Here is a 23,489-nt window from a genome sequence, read left to right as displayed (position 1 = left end):
GATGAGCGAAATACCATTTGGGTTCCATTGACGAATTAGTGATTTATCCATTGGATTTTTCAGTTTGAGAGAAAGTAAAACTATCAGTTATACCTTGTGCTCCTAGTTCTAGATTTATGATTAATCTAGTTGTTACTTTTTAGAATTTTTTGAAAATGTGCATATATAAATGTTGGGATTTCTTTTAATTCCGATGGTTCATTACTATGATTTTGTGAAATATACTTAGGATTTTTACAATTGAAGGCATTGTTTAAGAAGTCACATATTTCTGATAAATTAAGAAAAAGAGGTGGGTTTTGGAGGCAGTGATAATTTCGAATAATTATATTGGTTTGATTAGTGTGAGTTTTTAAGGATAGATTATTTTAGAAGAGAGGTTTTTTTTTAAGTTTTAATTGTTCGATATGGGTGTAGAATCCATTAAAATTCCATTGTATAATAAACTTATTAGACATTTCTATAATTTTCCCTATAATAGCGATTCGTCGGACTCTTCATTTGACAAAGTATCAATGGATATTAAGTTTTTTCTTTAAAAAATGTTGAGTTGTGAGAGTAGCAATGAATAAAGTTAAGAATATCAGTTAATTTGGAAACTTCATTGAGTAGTCCTTTGAAATAATTTCGGGATGTGTAGCATAAAGAGTATTGACTAGAAAGTCACATATTTCATTACAGTTTAATATGAATGGGGGTGATTGGTTTTCAATTTTGTCTTTTATCCATTCTAGTGAAGAAATAATGTCTTCATCAGAGGTTTTGGTTGGTTTTTTTGTTTGTTTATGTGTGGTAGGAGGAGTAAAGATTTGTGCATCTGTTTGTGAGTTATTTTGGTCAATGTCCGGTGAGTATGAGATTCGTCTTTTATTTTGAATAGATACTTGAGTAAGTTGTTTGTTAGTATTAACTTAAAGTTGCAGAGTTTCAGTATAATTATTATTATTATTATTTGGATTTGATGATGTTTTTTCTTTTGGTAAGGAGGTTTGATTTAGGTTTTCTATAGTTTCAGTTATGGTGTAGTCCGTTTCCATGTTTTGTTGTGTTTCAGGTATCATATTTGGAGGGATTTCGGAGGGTACATTTGAGAAGTTAGCGATTGTTATGAGGGGACAATCTGTTTCCTGATATCCAATAGTTTTGCACTTAGAGCAGTTACATCCATCAATTGAGAGGTATAAATGATAAGTAAGTGGTATTGTGGAATACATTGAAGGAGTCAGGAATGGAAGTATTTTCCAGGAGAGAAATAAATATTTGCCTTCTGAAGCTTAGAATGTGGCTGTAATTAGTTTCTACCACACCCACTGTTAGAAAAGTCATCTTGGAAACAGCAGCGATGCATATATTTTGTAATTCTGCTTCAATGATATTGTGGGGAATATGTTTAAAATTACAAGTTGTTGCGCTGCTGTGATTAGTCTTCTTATCTGTATTTGTGACTTATTTATGTTAATATATTTGTAGGAATTAAGAAGCGTATCTACTGTGCTTTTGGTAGAGGGGTAGATGCATATTCTGTTATTTGAAATTCTGGAATGTGTACCAACCAGTGATCCAATCGCTACAATTTAATTGTGGATTTTGATGCCTTCGATGGTGGAGACAATTATTGCTTGATCCTGTGTTGCATGTTTGAACGTATTTACTAAATTGGAATAAGTGTTTTTTTGGGTATTTTGAGTAGAAGTACTCATATTGTAGGTTGAAGTCATTCCAATCTATTATGGCCCTCACGTTTCCAGTTGGTGATTTTTAGGTCTTGTTCTACCTGCTCCATATATCTAAGTTCGGGTCTCCCTTCTGGTCTTCTTCCCATTAGTGCCTGCCTTATGGTTTTCTTGGTGACATAAATACAATGACTTAAATGAAAATGGGTTCCGTGGAAAGAAAATATAATTTTTAATTATACGCAACATAACAGGGTCCTGATATCATATAATTCATAAAAATAGGACTGCTACGTTAGATGAGACACGTTAAAAGGATGGAAGAATATGGCATACCGATCAAACTGAACAAACAAATGCGAGTAGGAAATAGAACAAGGGAAAGATAGAAGCTTAGGGAAAGTTGCTCTGAGAGAAGTGGACAACTGTTGTGAAGGCCCAATCGACCCCCCATAATACTGGAGTTGTCGCCTTTACTAAAACAGGAGCACTATAAAAACTATTTCCATCAGAGCTCGGGGTAGTGAAAATGCTACTTGTAAGTCAGTCTGAATATTTTACCAGAAGCTGACGTGAAATCCACACATCCAAAAATTTAAACAGAATAGTTATAGCTATACACAAGTATATTAAGACCCATAATAACCTATGGTTCCGTGGCTTGGTTGAACAAAACACAGCATGGCTAGGGCAGTTTGAATACTCAGTGGTATTCAAATGCCTGCCAGCTTGAGTAACACATGAGCCCTGAGAACTGCTCCAACAGATGTGCTATGTGCTGAAGATTTTACTAAACTTATAACATTTGCACCTACGAGTGCAAGAAGAGGCTAAGTTTACTTAGTTTCGCAACATACACGTCATTATTTCAAGCGGAAGTTACTGCTATGAATGTAATATAAAGGCAGGTAGAGAATAATAAAATTTTGAACTATTTTCATTTTTGAAACAGACCTAAAGGCATTGGAAGTGGCAACGTTGATACAACTGGGTACCAGGCAAGGTTAACGAGATGGCTGATAAACTAGCCTGAAAAGGAGCACGTACTCCCGTAGTTTAACCTACCTTCGGAATTGCGAGAATAGAAAAGCGCAGCCATTAATACATGGGAGCAAAATGAGTCTCGAATGATGGAGAAATGCACTTGAACAGATGAATGCTGAAGTATTTATAAAAACGTATTCGATCAAATGTACAGCAAACCTACTAAGCCTAGCCAAAAAGGAGTAGCATAAGAGTAGGATTGCTGAACATTGTAGGCTCGAAAAGCATTCGAATCAAATGGACTTGACAAGAGGTTTTTGGCCGTTTATGTCTAGAGGATAGGGACGCGTCGCGCGTATTATCCCTGATGGATTTTTACCGTAATCTCTACCAATTGTTGGGGGAAAGCTTATTAATTTTCCCTATTGTTCATTATTTATGGTGTACGGTGTTTTTGGGGCGCGAATTTTTGAGATGAAGAGCTATCGTTAGCATACCGAGTGCCACACATTCGGCCAGCAACTAGATAACACAATCACATCTGCGATTCTTTTTGCTGGAATCACTTTTTACTTAAAAAGGGTCGTCAGTGGTTATAACCCAACGCCCCTATAAGGCGATTATGTGACAAATATTTTGTAGGCAAGAAGTACAGTTTGTAACATAAGATTCAAGCCAATATTTGTGAAAACGAAAAATAAACTAATAGTAATGCAACTTGTTGTTTTTGCAACAATCCCATTGCGAAGGCCTTTTATAGTTACGGTGTTTCAAAGTTTCAAACACACGGGTGATGTTCCTGGAGGTGGTTTACAATACATGCCTCAAGGAGGGTACTTTTTCACTCATATGGAAGCAACAAAGATTAGTGCTTCTCTTAAAAGAGAAGAAGCCATTATCTTATCGTCCTGCTCTGTATGCTGGATAGAGCTGGCAAGATATAACGAATAGTCAACTTAACAGCAATCAGTATGGTTTTCGAAAAGGGCCCTCAACACTAGATGCTATTAATCCTGTCGTTAACACAGCTAAGGAGACGATCGCAGGGACTAGATGGAAGAGGGGTAAGAAGTACTATCTGGTGGCCACATTGGATATCAAAAATTCTTTTAACTCCGCCAACTGGAATTGCATTATGCGAGCTTTAACCGAAATGAGGGTACCGGCATATCTAAGCAGGATAGTGACTAGTCACTTCGCTGATAGAATTTTGAAGTTTAACAAAAAGTCTGGCTCGAAGGAACATAAAATCACTGGATGAGGACCACAAGGCTCTGTGCTAGGCACTCTCTTGTGGAATATTATGTATGATGATCTGATCACAACCATTCCTTCAGTACTTGTGAGTGCTAATTGATGCCAGACTCAGCTTCAAGTAGCAAGTGTAACATGTCAGTAGTAAGATCAGCTTTGTCACGGCTAATACCGAATGTAGGTGGCCCAAAAAAAGTACCCGGCGTTATTGTCGTCAGTATTAATATACGGAATATAAATTTGGACTGAGATCCTCGGAACCGAGGAGTCACGGAGGAAGGTCGCATTAGTATATCATCTGAGCGCTTTAAGAGTTGCCAGCGCATTCCGCACAGTATCTGAGGACGCAATATACGTCATATGCGGGATGCTACATATTGAAGTGCTAGCTGAAGAAAGGAGGACCCTTTATCGACAAAGATAGTCAACTACAACTACATTGTGCCTTGATGAACTGAGAAGAGAACGGCAAAACATGCGTCGATGGCAATTACAGTGGGATTCCGCAACGGGCAGGTGGACGCATTGTCTTATACCACAGGTGAATATTTGGCTGAACCGCTAACATGGCGAGGTCAACTACTATCTGACGCACATGCTCTCAGGAAATGGCTGCTTTCGAACATATCTTTATCGCTATAAACATGACGATTCTCTAGAATGCGCGTCATGTCTCGAGGCCAGTGAAAACGCGGAGCACGTGTTCTTCGTGTGTTCTCGTTTCAACTTGCTGCGCAACACACACATATTAAGTAATAAGGTTAAGAAAAAATAAAAACAGTAAATTTCTCTCCAGTTTATTTATTTCATTTGCCCAAATCATAAATTTAGGTATATACATAATGTACACATCTTTTTTGGAAACAGGGTAACTACCTATATAGATAACTTACAAGATAGGTATATAATTATTAAGAGTATTTCTTGTCCTGAAAATATGTTACAAAAAATAAGCGTAGTTTTTTACATATTGTTTCTTTACTAATTAAAAAGAAGAATCACTATGACTAATGTATTAAGTATAAAGAATGATCCAATTAAGCAGTAAGTTTTAGGAGGTTTAAGAACAATTAGAAGAGGTAGATTTCGAATTTTTCTAAATATGAACAAAACAATTCAGCTAATATAAAAGTAGTAATTTTATCATTCTTGTATTATTAAAAAGTTTTTTGTTGCATGACCACTACGTTTATTTTTATAATTATTATGATATACAAATAAAGGTGTTATTAAAGGCTAAAACATTAAATCCCAGCTCTCTTCTAAGGAAAAATAGAGTAGAAGATTGGAAAAAAGCGAAAAACCAACATAATAAACGGTTTTCACATAATTATGTCGCTTAAAAACATATACGTTTTGTCATTTGTATCATAAATGGAAGACAGGAGACTCAGTGCCACTTGGTCCTATCTAAATCGGACTAAGTGGAAAAGCATGCGAGAGGCCTATGTCCAGCAGTGTCTTGGAGGCTAGATAATTATGACGATGGCAATCACTACCGCTATTCTTGACAGCCAAGAAAACCAAGAATTATTATTATTTAAAAATAAATATATAAAAAGCATTGGATACGATATCAACAGTTTTGTGATATTGCTTGATAATCTCGTACGTCATTGAATATTTGCAACTTCTCGTAAAGGGCAAAATATCAAATAAATTATAAAATCTAAGCTACTATCCCTGTCATTTCTAAAGTTGACATTAATTTAGTATCATTGTCTTCCATATGTCAAAACAAAGACAAAATATGTACACTACGCTCACTGATCCCATTCCTGACTGTCGAGTAAATTTAATCATTTTTTTCTACGTTGACGTTGGCTTAAATTTTTACCCACTGGGCTGGAAATTAATATACAATCAAGCAAACGGGCTCATTGCCAATACTAATTGTAACTTACAAACAAAAAGTTATTCACATGCAGTTTATTAACAAAATAAAACTGCATCAATTAAAACAAATATTTAAATGATCATTTTTTAAATTTTATAGTCGTTTATATATTACATATTTACAAATGGAAAGTTGTTGATAAAAATTATTGAATATACACAAGTATTCACTATCATTAACTCTACAACCCATAGTGGGTCTTGACTTTCTCCAAGATCAGCTTCCATTCCTTTTTATTCTTCGCCTTCTTCTTCTGAATCAATTCGTTCTTTGTTTATAAATGTGTTTCGGCGGCTCCGTCTCGTTAATTCTTCTATTATATATCTATGCGTCTATGCATTTCACTCTTGTTTACATTGTGACTGTCCGTTTATTATTCTATTCTTACAGCGCTTTTGCCGTTAAAAAGGCCTGTTTAATTCATAAACGGTTGTTTACACAACTAACAATTTTCTGGAATTTCGCATTTTATTAAACGTTAATTTACAAAAAAATCTCAATCAAACGGGTTATAAGTAGATCTGTCTAATAGTCTATAAACGAATCTGCATAGCATACTATATTTTATCTTTGCATTGTTTTGTTCGTAATTATATAATTGTAATATGATTACGTCAAAATGCAACACTGTAACTAGTCACGGGTCGGAGCAGTAACATAAGCGTTTGTAATTTCCAAAAAAACAAAACGATGTTCTATCTCGAATTATCTGTATCTGTAGAGGGCGAATTAAGTTTCACAGCAATTAGGCCACAATTGACCCATTGTGCATCCTCCCAGGGAGCTGTCACCCTTAGCTCATTGTCCATCCTGCCATTTCTAGCAAGGTGGACAAGTCACCAGGAGACATCTCTCTTATGTGGGCAGGTGTGGGCCAGGACTCGCCGAACGCCTACTCTCGTATTAACGATAACTCTGGGCATTCACATAGGACATGCTCTACAGTTTCGTCTTCTCGTTCACACTTACTACATAGAGGTGTGTCTGCTAGCCCCAGTGTGTGGAGGTGTTTGCTTAGTTGACAATGATTAGTTAAAAACCAACTGCCAAACGTAGGTTTTTCCTGGTCATTCCCAAGTACTTCTTTGATGTTGACTCTTCAAGGTTACTTAGTGTTACCCTGGCAAGTTTACATCCTTTCCCTTATTCCCCCAATCTCGAATTAATTAATATGCTTTAAGTGATGATGCAAGAGTAAATATTAACGGACAATTATACAAAATACCGATACATAGACCGAGCAGTGCTGACGACAAGATCTCTTGCGATTGTTCGATCTATCTCTCTAGCGCATTGAAACTCTTCACTCTCAGTCCCCCAACAAAAAATAGACGCTGCTATATTCACTAGATATGCGACAGAAACAAAGAACAACTAAAAAAAAGTGTCGCCACGTAGGTCTACAAACTACTGTCTATGTTAATATATACATCTATGAGGTAAACTAGCAAAATTTAAAAGAAATCCTTTCCTGTCTAAATAGGTCCTATTCGATATTGCATCACAAAAGACACTACTATGTGGTATTTAACCTAATTTCTGAAAAGCGCGGTAAGTATAAGTTCTACCTTATTGGTAGTAGGTAAAACCTGACAAACTTGTTTTGTATTATTTCTGTAGTCTATGTTAACTTGAACTCTGTATAGTGTTGTTTAAAATACCATCAGAAATCACCACACATCAATTAATGATTCGATTTGATTAGAAGACATGAAATTACAGTCGATTAGATTCAATTCGATACCAATCAATTCGATTCGATAGCAGTTGTTTCCATTCCAATCGATTCGATTCCAGTAGATTTGATTAGATCACAATCGATTCGATTGTTTACTTAACAACCCTTTAATTATTACTTAATTAACCCCTTATATTATTACAATCGAAAAATTGTTGAATGTTTCGGTCATATAAACTCGATATGCTATCAGTGCATGCAGACAAAATCTTCAGATTTTGATACATTAACGCTCAATTACGCTTAGAAAATGAATAATATGAAAATGCAAAGAAAATTTAAATCAGATTATATTAAAACCATATATCAAAAAGGTAAAAATACTCCCTAAGTCTAAGAAACATAACATAATCTACATTGATGTTAAAAAGTAATATTTTTTGAAACCAAACTAAATGCCTGAGTAAAGTGACGATGAGATTTAAGAACACCATAACGATATCTTGATTATATTTCGCCAAATAATTTCGTTTAGAATTCCACAATTTTTTGTTGATTCATAAACCTCTTATTAGTCTTTTTTCCAACTTAACTGATCATCCTATATATAGGTAGTTGTAAATACAAATAAAAATCAATATTAACATTTATTTTTACATAATACAATCTGCTAATGCCATCTTTTGTATCTGACTTGGTGATATATCATACATTCATTTCAAAAATATTGAAATATTGAAAAGGCGAATGGTGAATTTTTTGCGAGTTTGATTTAATATAGATACCATTTAAGTCGTCTTTGCTTATGTTAAGATAAAGTTAATATATAGAAATACTTTCTATAGTTGATAACTCTTTTTACTTTCTTTATGACAAATTTTGATAGGATAATGCCACATACAACATACGTCATTTATGAAATGGTGCGCAAAATGACGTTTTTTCGACTAGATTTACCGGAAATTCGACATGCATTCAGTGAAACTGTTGCCATAATGCTCATTTTGATATTATTATGACAACTATTGCCGATCTGATGACCAAAACATTAAATCAAATTATCTTTTTTTCTTATTATGTGACATTATTTCAACAAGAAGATTGAAATACTGAAATACAACAAAGTCATTCTTCGGTTTGCATATATATATAAGAGAAACCAAGAAAAAGCAATGTAACATAAAAAATGAACATTCTGGGATCAGTGGTCCATTCGTAATAAAGTGATGACAAAAATAAAGAATCTATACAGCGTTCCACGTTAAGAAAATAACATTAGGCTTATGGAGATCAGTGTTGCCAAAACTCTCAGGCATGCGATTTACTAGATTGTCGATATATTTTTCGAATTTCCATTTTCAATTAACATTTAACTGTAAAATCAGAATAACAACTGAAGAACCACAAAGCCTTATTATCATTATGTAGTCTCAGAGAACGACATAAAATCGCTGACATACGTACACCGTATTATTTTAAATTGCAATTAGTAATTAGATATATGCATTCCAAGCGGTCCGTTTATTTGCTTTTAAATCTTTAATATCCGGCAAAGTGTATGATTTAACTAAGCAATATTTTCTACTGATTTCTATGATTCATGGTATATGATATTCTTACCGAAAAACAAATAAACTGTGGTTACTATAATTAAAATAAGATAAAATAAAATTATCTTTTGTAAATACTATTTATTTAATTAAAATCATTTTCCCTACTTTTCATCTCTTGTTTCGAATGGGGACTTTTGGTCAATTACGTTAAAAAACATTAATTTAATTCATGTCTGTGAAAACGAAAATACAAATAATTATACAACCCTGAATCGCGCTTGTGTTCATCGTGGCATCGCTGCGCTTCTATCGTCCATAAGAAATACATGGCCCTATCTCCGCAATGTTATTTTCTTAACTTGGAACGCTCTATAGTGTCATCAAATGATATATTATGTTCAAACTAGAATATACAAGAACACTTGTGTTTTATGTAGGTTATCAAACTACTTTAGACATTTCTTTTACAATTTCTGACGTTCTTTTCTTTTTTTCCCACTTCTTTCTCCATTTTTACCCATTTTTAAATTTATTTCCAAGAATTAGAAATTGTAAAATTAAAAACAAATATGTAAAAAAAATTATGAGAGGACATTAATGAAGAATGGTTCTTCAAAAAAATAAAATAATATAGTTGTCGGGCCACGTAATGGATATTGAGGATCCAAGAATCCTGGTAAGGCCATTTTCCAAGTAAATATATCGATCATGGATAAAAAATATTAAAGATTTCAGTACCACGTTTATAAGAGAATATGGAAATGTCGAAAAAGACTAAAATCCTGTTGACCCCCTTATTTGTATTATAAGAACATATTTTGTAACGTCAATAATCAAATCAGAGCCTAGAATTTTTGCTACCAAACTCTTTTGATAAAAAATAAAGAATCAAATTTTGCACATAAAATGGTCCGAGAAATTAATGCACTACATAGGGACTGGAGATTTTTTATCTCATTTGGTCTTAACTGAATTCATATTAAATATTTTTTGATTACACATGATGTGATGTATTTTTTCAGCGGTTATTCATCGCAAATTTTCGTTCATTAAGATACACTGCAATTTAAAGATATAAAATGACAGCTGTGAGTGTTAATTGTGTATTTGATAATCGTACTTCACATAATATAGGAATTTGATAATTGAGAAATGTGCCCAATGACTTCCATTATTTAAAGTAAGTGAACATTAGTCAAGCAGCAATTAAGATAATGTGATGTGAATAACACCAAAATGTGGACAACTATTAAAAGCAACAGAAGTGATACAATGGCCCCGTCTTAGGAGGTCTAGGTGTCTGAAGGGCTCATAAATGGGTACTGAACCGATCTACCATAAAAGCAACAGGTAAACAACCTATTGGCCAACCGACAGAACTAAAATCCCCGATCTTGTTGACTTTGGAATTTACGAGGGAATTCCCAAAAATTACGTATTGGCAAACTCTTGTCTTGAATTGTCCAAATACATAAAGAACCAGCTTCTAGCTTCAGTAACAAATACACTAATTGGAATGACTTTCGTGAATACCTGGATACCTTAACCTTGTTGCCTCTCTCCATATTCCTCTAAAAACCAATGTTGATATAGAGAACATGGTGAACCATTTTACAAGATCGATATAGAAAGTGATATCGTACACGACTCAGAGCCAAGTAACAACTAGCACACCTCAGGAACTACCTTCGAAAATTAAACAAAAGATAGCTGAGAACTCAAGACCTTATAGGCAAGCGGTTTACGCCTAAAAAGACACTTATAAACGGAACCTCTTTTATTCGATTCTATATATTTTTTGAAGTTCAAATGTATTTATTTTTATATTTCCAAATGGGCCGGAAATTGTTATTAACAAATAACTTACAACAACAAAACAATTGCCCAAATCGCCTTAGAGTAAAATTTTTTAGACGTATCTCAGCGAAGTAAAGACATATTCTCCCTTGGTAAGTTTTCGAAAAACGCTGTCTTTTTGAGTTATTTGCAATTTTTTGTTAAAAAATGCCTTAATTAGTGGTTTTTAGCAAAAGAACTTTTGTACAAGGGCCTGAGGTATTGGACACAAATATACAATGCTGTTTTAAGGACGGGTAACTTTCCGCTTTTGTGAAAGATAGACCAAATTATACTAATCACTAAGCCAGGAAAATCTGTTGAGAAAAGCAACATCCTTAGAGACCTATTAGCCTACACCCAGCTATTACAAAGTTACTAGAAAAATTATTTGTAGAGAAAATAGAACAATTCTGAAAGCAAATCAATTAATTCCTAACCACAATTTTAAAAGTTACAAATAAATTGTTTGCTTATTTACAAATTCGTCCTAAAACCGATATAGAACTACAAAATTCAATTGTGGAGGACAGTACCCAGAGGAAAGTACTGAGGATTATCGTAAAAGCTCCATGGTATGTAACTAACAGTGTTATTTCTCGTGATCTTAAAATGAAATCTGCGAAAGAAGAAATCCCATAAGAATGACGAACGCATAGAAAATAATCCCAACGCATTGGCTCAACACTTAATGAGACGTCCCGTCCAGCGAAGGTCAAGTAGGCATCTTCCATGTGATCTGCCTGTCAGATTTTCGAACCTTAATACTGTTCTATATATAGTGTGTTGTGTAGTAGTTAAGATTTCCAAACCCAACCCTGATAAGTAAAAAAGAAATTGTTATTGGACAGTTTTGTTACTGTCATTAACATTTGCGTATTGTAAAATATTAATTGCAAATCAAATGGGATGTTTAATAAAAAAAACTATTAATAATATCCACTCAATATGAGACTATCAAAAAATACAATTAATTACAAAAATACTAATAATAGCATCCTTAATTTCCTCAAAAATATGAGTATAACATCAACTAATAATATTGATCTGGAATGTAGCAAGCAAAGGGACAACAATGGGGATACAAGAGGGAAGTATTCTGATGCCTAATTTTTATCGCAATTTGATTACATTCGAAAATGATTGATATTTACCATGTTTGTTGAGCAATTCAAGTTAGGTCAGCACTTATAAAAATAAATTTATAATGCGGCACTTATGAAGTTAATTTTATAAGGTTAGTGTTCCGAAGTTTATAGGCTATTAAATATACAATAATAAAACAAGAAGACAACTGCACGGATCTGACAAATTAAAACAGCAGTACCACAGGAAACCGGCCTTGATCTTCTACACATCTCTTGTAGAAATGGCATTTAAGAATGCGAGAAGCTACATACACAGATTTATAATTGCTGTTTAGAAGTTCATAAACAAAACATTTTATACATGTCGTGCGTTGTTTATAAGCTATCAAATTTATAATACGGATGAACCAACAAGTAGAATATATTAATTGAACACTCAACACATAAATGCCTATGAATTAAAATACCAAATGGCGAAGTAAATTATTTAATATCCACACTCTAAAATAAATTAAGATCGTATCATATTAAAAAACATAATTAAAACTGAAGCTATAATTGAATCGCTAACTGCAGAAAGGCATCATGTCCAAATTGTACGAATTTTGTGTATTTTAATAAAATTGCTTCCAGTAGCAAAACGCAACGTTTACTACAAAAAGAAAACATGTCCGCATAGTATTGGCATGGCAACGCTTTCAATATTCTATTTACTGCGGAAAGGAAACTAGTCCAGGACAAGTTCTGTTTCTGCGGTAAACAGTTGCGGCGCTAGAACTTCTACTTCTTCTCGTAGCACTACAACCCGGGGTGGGTTTTGGCTGACTGCACAACTTGCTTCCATCTTGAACGGCCGTTCATATTAGTTGGGTCAGTGGGTAGCCCCATTGTTCTTAGATCTGACCATATATTGTCTCTCCATCGCATTCGTGGACGTCCTAAGGTGGCGCTAGAACTTAGTATCAAATATTCGAGCTATCCTCACAGCCGAGTTTAGTCAGACAAAATTGTGCTTTGTTTATTGATGATTGTTGTCGTCTTTACTGTGGTTAATAATTAGATTATAATGAGTGGTTCGGATGAGGAATGGCGTGTAAACAAGAAAAGAAAAGGTTTTACGAATGATCACAAATATAAAAGGAACATAATAAAGAACTGAGAAAAAACTAGAAATCTAAAGTGGCTGGACAAGAACACGTAAACTGGGTTGGCAAAACTGTACCAGCTAAAAAACCAGGCTCAACTTTTGCAGGTAAATATTGTTTTATTCATTGTTGTTAATTTGTACATTTTGGTTTAAATACCATTTTATTGATAATTTAATCTTGTATGTATTTCGAAGTAATATTGGGCTACTAAAACCTAACCTCAAAGTCATTTACTTATCTCCAATATCTTTTTCACTGAATTACTGTTGCAATAAAGTCTTTTGTTGTTTCAGTTGCAAATCCAATTGCCTTGGAGTTTTCACTGAAAAAGATATGATTGAAATATATGCCAAACTACATAACATGACAACCAAAACGGAACAGGACATTTACATCCAATCTGTTACGGAAATTAGTCAGATTGCAAGGGAAGGACCCAGGTATAGTTCGTCAACCGCGAAACCCAAGGCTTTCAGTGTGATTTATTATGTAGTACACAATGGAAAACGTACAAAAGTATGTAAAAATGGATTTATGAAAACCTATGGATACACTGCAAAGCAGTGTTACCGTTTGTCCCATCTATTGCAACTAAATGAAACACCAACTAACAACAGAGGAAAAAACGTTTCAGGAAATGCAATATCTGGGTCCGTACTGTCTAAATTAAGGGTCCATGTAGAATCATTCCCCACCAAAGTACATCACTATACAGGAAAAGAAAGAAAGTATTTTTCAGCTAATATGAATTTAAAAATCATGTACATGTTCATTAAAAAAGAATATAGTTTCCTTATTTCAACATTAGGAACTGAGAAAAGGCTCTCCTACAAGTTTTTTTGGACATATTTCAAGGAAAACCAGTAAATATATTTCCATATTAACCATATTTCAACCAGTTAAAGATGCATGTGTTACATGCGAGGAACTAAATTTAAAAACAAAAAGTCCTGTTTTGAATGAGAATGCAAAGCGAACAGTTGTCGCTGAGCTAACAGTCCACAAGCGTAAATCTAAAAAGTTCTATGGATCATTGAAAGAAGTGACCACGCAGTGTGTCAGTAAGCCTGAAGAAAATAGATTTTATGGTCAACATATCTCTACCTTGTATTCCTGTCCAAGATACCTATTACCTTAGACAGCTCTCTGTAAACGTCTTTGGTGTGCCTAATCTCGCAACACGGGAATGTACAATTTTTATCTGTCATGAAGGTGAAGGGAGTAAAGGCTCAAACGAAGTTTGTACTATGTTAGATTGGTACATAAAAACAAAATTGAAACACAAAGAATCCTAACACGGTTCAATGTAAGATGAACATCGGCGGCTTCATAATGGATGAATTCAAACTACGGAATGCAGTACAGCCAATTCAGGCTCCTATTAGAAGAGCATATTCAACTGTACTTCCAATTAACAATAAGAAAATGGAAGACATGAAGAAAACATTGGTATACATCCCGGAAGAAAAAATGAATTTTTGGAATCCGATTTTGTCATGGCCAATTACACCGGCATTTACAGAAGAAAACTAAAAACTTGAACTGAAAACTTCAAAGTTTTAATTTATGATTTAATTGCTTTATTTCATGTATAGGACATTGTTTTATTTCATTAAAATTAATTTTCATAAAATATTCTGTTTGTATAATGATTGTTTTCCTTAGAACTTCTTAAAGTTTCTTGTTTACGGCAGAAAGGGAACATGTCCTTAACACAAAAAAATTCTCTACCCTCTCATCTTAAAATATTTAAATATTTTATAAATATTTTATGTCCAGAAGTCCAGAATGCCCAATCACATAAACCTTAAATGAAAAAAAATTAATACCAGTAGTGTGTTTGAGTTGACCAAGTTTTTTGTCTCTCCTGAAAAATTGGCAAAACTGGACTTGTTGCCTTTCTGCAGTTAGCGATTCATTTATATAATTATGTCCTTCTATTTTTCTGCTTATTTTCATTCTTATTTCCTTATCTTTTTATATTCCTAGCTAAATATTATTTACTTTAAGTTTGTGTTTTTTATGTAAGTTATTATTCCAAATTATCTTATTTATGATTTTCCTATTGTTGCATTGATTTCTTGAACCAGTGTACATTTCACTAAGTCTAATAATCAATATTTTACAGTTTGGATTTGAATTAATAAAAAGCGACATCAACAAAGTAGTATAGGTATATAAAGACAAAAGTAGTATAGGTATTTGGCTTTTACAATTTATACTTTGCTCCAATAAGCTGTAGAGGCCAAGTAACAAGGATGGAATAACACAAAAAATCATTCATTCATAATGTTCCAACAATGGTTATCAACTTCACTTTTTCATTGACGTTTCTGGTGTATCGAATATTACATATCACCAATATATATTTCATTATAAGTAATTATATCGATCAAATCAACGACTGATTTAAAGGATTATAAAAGTAAAAACTGTTATCAATATATAAGTTGTAGCTGCTGCGGTATAATCAGTAATCTGTTATTTATGCCCTTTTCACGACTTGGTGTGTATAGTGTTGGCCTTTTTTATATTATGTTTTTATTTGTTTGGAAAATCGCTCTCTTTGATAATAAATCAATAATTATTTTAAAAGTTTTTCCTAAAATCAATCAGTAAATAAAGAAACGGTTTATTACTATAAAACGATACAAAAACAGTACCAGTAAGTCATAACAATTTAAAAATTCCATCATAATATTCACTCTTTCCAAAAATTACAATAATTAAAAACCGACTTGGTCTAAATTACAATATACACAATACCATCACAATAAACCTCATCTTTGAGTTTTTAATAAGTTAGTTTCATACTATACAGACTTATTAACAGATGGAACGTTATAGTAAAAAGTTTGGTAGATTTCAAAGATATATTATAGAACCAGAACATGGGATGGTTTGACATGGGATATTTTTAACTGCTCTTATACAAATTCCTGCCCAATTTTAAAATTTCTGATTTTATATGTGAAAAATACAACAAATAAGGAAATCCAACATTAATTCAGAATTCTTAAAGCATGCAAAAATATTTTGGATATCTTATCGGTGTAATAATACTAACGGACTTCCTAGAAGCAAATCTGCGATGGAAACTATATAGAAAAGAGAGATTAGCTCGGTAGTAAATGTATTCTTAAACGCAGAAAGCCTAGCAGCAGAAAATATCAGCCCAAGTTATTAACTATTATGATTCGTATAAAAATACGGTCGTTAAAATACTCCTCCTACAACACTTTAAAAAAAATAAATGGATGCGAATGTTATCACAATAAAATCTTCATAAAGTCCGTACAGACATAAGTATTACAAATTAAGCAAGGCTTATTAATTTTCAACTCTGGTGTTTAGGTTAGAATTTTTCGTGATAGGGAATGTTAGAAGTCCTAATATATCCCATTTTTTGCAAAAGTTATACTTCCATTGATTGTTCCTATAAAAACTATCTAGAACAAATTATTAAAGATTAAAACTACCAACACAGGTTGCCCATTTTACTAAAACGGAGCACATTTTCCTAGAACTGTAACCAAACTTTGTACTACAACAATCCATCATCAAATCCCGCTCGTTAACCGTTCTAACCGTCCACAATTTGTCATGGAACCCGATGATCGGGACAGTACGCCTTAAAATTACTTTCCACAAACTGCCAAGCGTTCTTTCGCGCGCAACTGATATGCGCAGCATTCAGACAACCTCTTCTAAAACACAAAATGTTGGCTCCCTTTAAATGACACGACTTACACATAACGTTACAACAAGTCCACACTGCTGCTTCGAGTCCCACTATTTTCGGACCTATCAAGTACGTGCCGTGCGACCATACAATACAGTCCTCGTGCGCCCAAATCTCGTAAGTCTTGTTTCCCGTGGCGGTGATTCCCAGGTAAATGTCGGACTCGCTTTCCGATAGGCCGTCACTGTCGGAATGTTTCCGCTTGGATTTCTTGCTTCTGGAAGCTATTGTTGCGGCTTCGTCTAACGCTTTTGTGATCTAAAAAACAACAGGCAGAAATAAATATCACTTTTGATTGATATCTTTTCAGAATAAGCAAGTAATTAAAGTTTGTCACAATTAATTAATTAAGGAGTCACAATACAAGTTGTTTTTCCAACACTGCCTTCGGATTTACAAATCGATACGTCAAATAATATTCAGTACATTTTATATTCAATACATTTAACAAGTACAAATATGCTGGATATAATAAACTACTAGCTTTAATATTTGTATATTATGAAAAGGTGTTGGACACCATGAAAAATTTAGAAATAACGCTGTGGATGATATTCATGAATTAGCTATAGTTTCTGATATGGCGATTGTTGAAACATTATTTCAAAAGCAAGAAATCCAATTTATCACAAAAGTGAAAAAAATACATTATCATATACAAATTACATACAGTACTGTGAAGAATATGCAGCAGGGTGCTAATCCTCTTTAGCACATAGAACATTGTAGAAAGACAACTCTTATTTTTTCAATGAGTATTCTTATTTCTTTGTTTACATCCCAGTTGTCATTAACACTAACCTATTGGTTGTATCTCTGTTTTAATGAAAACCATAAATTTGGTCTTAGAAGTATCTCATTTTAGACGAGAGAATTGTTTGAATTGTATGAATCAAGTTCATAGTACTTATGACATCATTGAAACTGTGTCATATTTAGATAATTATTGGAATCATAGCTTTCTTATCGCGAGCACCATCAAACGACAGATCGTGGACCACACACTAAGTGGAGTAGTAAAGCAGTCCCATGCATATTTTACTTTACAAACTAATCTGAAATAAATAAAATGAATTAAATCGAATGGAATTGAATGAAATCGAAATAAATCAAACTGAAACGGATTGAATAAAAGTAAATTGAATTCAATTGAATTGAATTCAATTAAATTGAATTCAAAATTAAATTCATTAAAATTAAATTAAAAACCACCGCTCCGTGCGTACACGATAAGAAAGCAGTGCTTCCTCGGCCACAGCACCACATCCCATTTTTTTAAAGTTACTCTCGTCTAAAGTTACCATTTTCCTAATTAGCAAATTACATTCCTTACCTTTTTACTTTTAAATTGTCTATCGTACGGATCGTCCAACCGCCTCTCGAATTCCGGACATTGCGTGGTGATGAAGTAAGGTCCGAAAAGGTCTCCAGGTGGTTCGATATTCCTATCAACGGTGGGACCTGTCAGCTCGCTAGCGTGAGGTCCTCGTTTGCAGAAGGCGCAGATCCACGTCGCGTCCCTCGTCTGGGCGTCGTACTTGTTGCTCAATGTGCTAGAGTGCAGCCCCTTGGAACGAACCTAATAGTATTATCATCAACAAAAAAGGTAATAGTCTAATTAATAAGGTTGTTTTGAAAGGAAAAGTATCGGCGTTGGAGAAAAAATAAAGATGGTGTGAAGGATGCTAAATAAAAATAAAAATAATCTATACTAGTCATATTATGTAACAATCAACCATGTGCAAAATTCAAAGGTTTTTGATGAAAGACGGAAGAGGGAGTAAGGGGGAAGAGGGGATTTAGAACGGGAGACGAGGAGAAAAGGGAACGTAAGTGAAAGAGGAAGAATAAATAAATAAAAGAAGAAAATTAATACAGGAAAGCGAAAAGAAGAGAAAGGTGAAAGCAAGAGAAAGATGAAAGGAAAAGGGAGATGGAGATGAAAAGCAAAATAATTGATGAATAAAGAAAGTAAAACTGATAACAGTGATTAAGTTATAAGGATAACGAAAATAAAATGAACAATATTGAAAATAGAAAACAGGATCAAATGTAACTTAAGAAATCGCGCAAATCTAGAGTACTGAATGAAGTACTGAACAATGAAATTATTCCCATTAAAAAAAAAAACTAATATCGGAACCTTACAACTCTAAATAAATTCTCCCGAATAAAATATGACAAGGTAAACTCACAGTTATGAACTATTGATGAAAGCTTGAATTCTTAAAGATGTCATGAAGAGGTTCTGAAACTGTTTTCTTGTTTCATGTGTAAGTTAAGTATTGTATTAATAGAAAGAGAGAGAGAAAGAGAGAGAGAGAGAGAGAGAGAGAGAGAGAGAGAGAGAGAGAGAGAGAGAGAAAGAGAGAGGAGAGAATGTGAACATAGATAGAGTGGTGAAGTGGCAGAGAAGAGCGAGCAATGAAGAAAGAGGGGACCGACATAAAGATTTTGCCTATAACATATATTGTATTCACTAGACCCAGGTTGGTTGGCTCCCAAATATGCAATGATTATTCTTTTCCAGCTCCAAGAAATTGAAGTTAATAGAAGAACAAGAACAAATAAAATATAGTTATCAGTACCACTGAAAGAGTAGGTATGAAAATGAAAATTCGAATGTGAAATATCGCTATTCACATAAATGAAAAAATATTTAGAGCTAAATTAATACTAGCATATGTTTATGGATGAACAACTATAGTATACAAAAGAGAATAAAAAATTATTTTCCCGATTAGGAGTACAAAAATAAGTATTCATTAAGAACAAATGGTATTAATTAGGAAAATACCATAGAGATTGTATAAAAATATGAGAACCAATATTTGTACAAACAATTTTTCCAACAGAAGGAACAAAAGAATCCAAAGATGGTGTTTATGCAGATGTGGATATGTAATCAAAAGAATTTTCTTAAAATAACATTAAAGTATGGTGGAAATTAAAGGAATGGATGAAAGGACTGATATACAACCACAGTTACTGAAACCTGTTGATTTATAACGTCAAACAGGAGTTTATCAAATTTTCTTTATTTTTAAGTTACCTGCATTAGTTATTGGTAATTTATTTCAATAGCTAAATTATTTGATATGTAATAAATATGATGTGATTAATACATTTGATCCTAGTAAAGTCTTTTAATTATCTATAAGATCAAATCAATCATCTTCAGCTATAAAATTTATTGAAAATTTTAAATTAAATATTACTTTTTATATAAACAAACATTAAAATTTAACTTTTTCCGAATTTTATATTATCATTTCACAAAAATTTTATTCAATTGGTCCAAATACTGCATTTATGACATACATACACATAATATTTGTCAGTTAATAAAATTACCTTGTGCCTATATTCGGAATCATCGTGAAATTTCTTCGACTTTGGCAATTTCCTTTCGCTTTCTTCGTCATTTGTAGCATAGTTAATAACGTTGACAGAAAGAGGCGAATCTCTAGGACCCTTGATTTGTATAAAGGGTCCCTTAGATTTAGTAGAACTAGTGTTACTACCCGAATCGTAAGCGTAAATGTCTTTGGCAATGTCGAGTTTCCCCGTCGATTTCACTTTCTGGGGTTTCTTGGTGCTGCTACCGCCCTTCTGCTGACTTTTCGGCTTCGAGACTTTAATGACTTTCTTCTTCTTAGGTGTGGACGTTTGTTCTACGGGACTCGCCATAGGAGGTGCTTTGCGTTTCGTTTTTTTGACGGGAGTTTTCTGTTCCTCGACTTCTGTTTGCGAAGTTAGTTCTTTACTTATTGAAGATTTTTCATTATCTTCCTCCTGCTCAACGTCTTCGGTTTTTGTCTTTTTAGGTGATTTAGCTTCGTCTGCACTTTCCGAACTAGGTGCTATTCCATCATCTAGTTTCAGAAGAGGGTCGTCCGCCTTTGAGTCATCCAAATCTAATGACGGGGGCTTTACGGGCTCACTTGTGTCTTCTATACCTAAAAAATTTAAAAAACTTTTAAAAAATAATAAAAAGTGTATGATAAAAACGGTTTTTTATTATTTTTCTGCTTATTTCTTGTTTCTTATCGCCATTTTTTTGTGTCTTTTAGCTGTTCCCTCCATGCAATCCCTCTTATCTCAATATTCTTTCTTTTGTTTCATCTGTACCTTTGGGCAATGAAGGAGCCTCCACGAGATCAATAGTGCCACATAAACTACAAAGTAAACACTATTGACGGCGTTCCCTGGAAACGTCTACCAGTAGACGGTTAATCCTTCCAACACCGGACCAAACCAAATCAGATGGTAAACATCAAGCCATAGCGGTTCTTCTCAGAGCCAACACTGACAGCAGCGAGCATAAATATCGAGGGCATCACTACAGCCAAACAACACATCTTATCAGAATTCTGCAAGAATACGAAATGTGAGGTATTGTGCATTCAGGAAACCCACAAAGATCTAACTGTAGCCAGACCGAGAGTCTCAGAAACTGATTGCGGAGATACCACACAATAAGCATGGGAACGCGGTATTTGTGAGAACACAAATATATATTTTTCACCCCCAACTAACTTCCAAACACGACCCAACCAGCTTGTACTGGGAGACTTTAACAGGCACAGTTTACTCTGGGACTATGCAGATTCGGACACAAATGGGGGCGCAGTAGAAGCATGGGCCGAAACGAGTGGACTCACGTTACTCCATGATCATAAGCTTCCACCATCTTTTCAGAGCAAAGTTTGGAAAAGAGGATATAACCCAGATATCTCTTTTTCAAGTAATAACCTCGAAGACCGATGTACCAAAGTAGTATATGGCCCCATACCAAAAACTCAGCATGGACCAATTGGTATAAATATCTTTCCAATTGTCAGACCACAAGCTATTCCATTCAGAAGGAGATTTAACTTCAAAAAGGCAAACTGGCAAAAGTATGCAGACATGCTAGATTCTGAGCTGCTACGTCTTGAACCAAAATAGAGAACTACGAAAAATTTGTAGAGGTACTCAAAAATGTTTCTATAAAAGCTATCCCCAGAGGATGTAGACAAAATATGTTCCCGGGATGTACAGCGAGTCCAAAGAACTAATGAGAACATACTAAACCTTCTATTCCACTGACACTTTTAGCCAAAAAACGGTTGCCTGCGGACTAGTACTACTCCAACAGCTAAGTCCAGCCAGACAGGAAAAGTGGATTGAGAACAACGGCACAGGCACTGTATTTCTCTACTGCTGAATATGCGTGCCCCGTTTGGGGCAGATCTGCCCACACCAAACAAGTTGATACTGCGCTAAATGAGATATGCAGGATAGTAACAGGGTGCATGAAACCAACGCCACTCTCAAATCTATATAAAGCAGCGGGTTCTGTAGAACCCTCAATACGCAGAGGCGTTGCAGAGCACATAGAGAAAATTAAACAGATCGCGGACGAGCGGCATGCCCTATACAAAGTTCGAACACCACGAAAGCTACTAAAATCCAGTAAAAGCTTCCTTGGGACAGTGCAGGATGAACCGCCTGTCTTTTCCTCTTCACTAGGTTCAATGGACCGACCAGTCCCTAGACTTTAAAACGTGGAAAACTATGAATAGGATAAGAACGGGGTCGCTCCAGTAAAATCAAACATAGCAAAATGGGGAAAAATAGACCAAGATGATGTGAACTGTGACTGTGGGGAAACACAGAATATGGAAAATCTTCTTACATGCAGAAACTGTCCTCATCGATGTACCCTCGAAGATTTGTGGCTCGCCAACAACCGACCGAACCGAAGTAGCCCGATAGTGATCCGAAATTTTATGAATGAAATGTCAGGACACGATAAAGTAAGTATCTGTTCCTCTGACACTTTTTTGTCCGTATAATATTATCCTCTGTGCTTGTATTTACTATATTCTTATTTTCTAAAGATATACATTATGGTGCAAAAGTGTGGAATAAATTCATTATTACAAAAACAGACGACTTTTTTTTTAAATACAAACCGAGATCACGATACGCCTCATTTGAAAGGTCTCGTAATTGCCTTTACAACGATGCATTATTCGAATATTTACTTCTACAGGGTTAACCAAAATTATGTAAGTAGTTAAGTAATATGGAATTACAATAAATAGTCATTCACTGAACTAAATTACGTTAGGAAAGAATTTATTGCCCGTCTTTTTCATTGCATCATTGCTGAAGGTAGTCAATTTCAAAAATGCGCTTTAAAGGTGAAGAGGGCAGCTTTCGTGTGCAATTTTTGCATTTTGCCGCAAATGAAGAAAGTTTCTATAAAGCTGTTAAATAAATAAACGTTGAGCGATTTTTGGCATTGTTCACGATTCTCATGAGATCAATAAAATTTATCATTTCCATTGACCGGTTGTTATAGAATTTTCATTGTTGAGCTCAATCTTCAAAACCTAGAACATGCAATTTTAATTTTGAGTTTTGAGAACAAATATGAGGCATTTGAAATCTATGTTTTAGGGAGAAGCCCGGTGGTAAGAGTGGCAAACTTTTTTGCATCGTTTTTTTGGTCCCAAAATTGACATACCTACTCAGGAAAATTCAGCTTGTTCGTATGATTTTTAGATGTTCAGTGACATATTCGTCTCTGACGACTGAAGTATTACATCAAATATTACAAAAAATAACGATAAGCGTATGACAGCG

At 34.2% G+C, this 23,489-nt stretch overlaps 1 protein-coding gene across 3 annotated transcripts in view; it reads right to left on the bottom strand.

Annotated features, from left to right (window-relative positions):
- Window positions 1–15,727: 15,727 nt before the first annotated feature.
- Window positions 15,728–23,489, bottom strand: part of LOC140449162 (uncharacterized) — a 32,765-nt gene continuing 25,003 nt past the window's right edge. For 2 of the 3 annotated variants that reach the window (XM_072542315.1, XM_072542322.1), the window contains exons 5-7: window positions 20,208–20,812; window positions 18,187–18,432; window positions 15,728–17,111 (exon numbers count right to left, since the gene is read on the bottom strand). In XM_072542315.1, the coding sequence (XP_072398416.1) occupies window positions 16,713–17,111; window positions 18,187–18,432; window positions 20,208–20,812 (1,250 nt within the window). In that variant the 3' untranslated portion in view covers window positions 15,728–16,712. The remainder of the gene's footprint in view (window positions 17,112–18,186; window positions 18,433–20,207; window positions 20,813–23,489) is intronic. The other variant, XM_072542330.1, reaches the window with a different exon arrangement.

This window comes from Diabrotica undecimpunctata, chromosome 1, assembly GCF_040954645.1.
Source record: "Diabrotica undecimpunctata isolate CICGRU chromosome 1, icDiaUnde3, whole genome shotgun sequence".
NCBI lineage: Eukaryota > Metazoa > Arthropoda > Insecta > Coleoptera > Chrysomelidae > Diabrotica > Diabrotica undecimpunctata.
The sequence above is the reverse complement of the archived record's forward strand: the minus strand, read 5'-3'. Positions and strand labels throughout refer to the sequence as shown.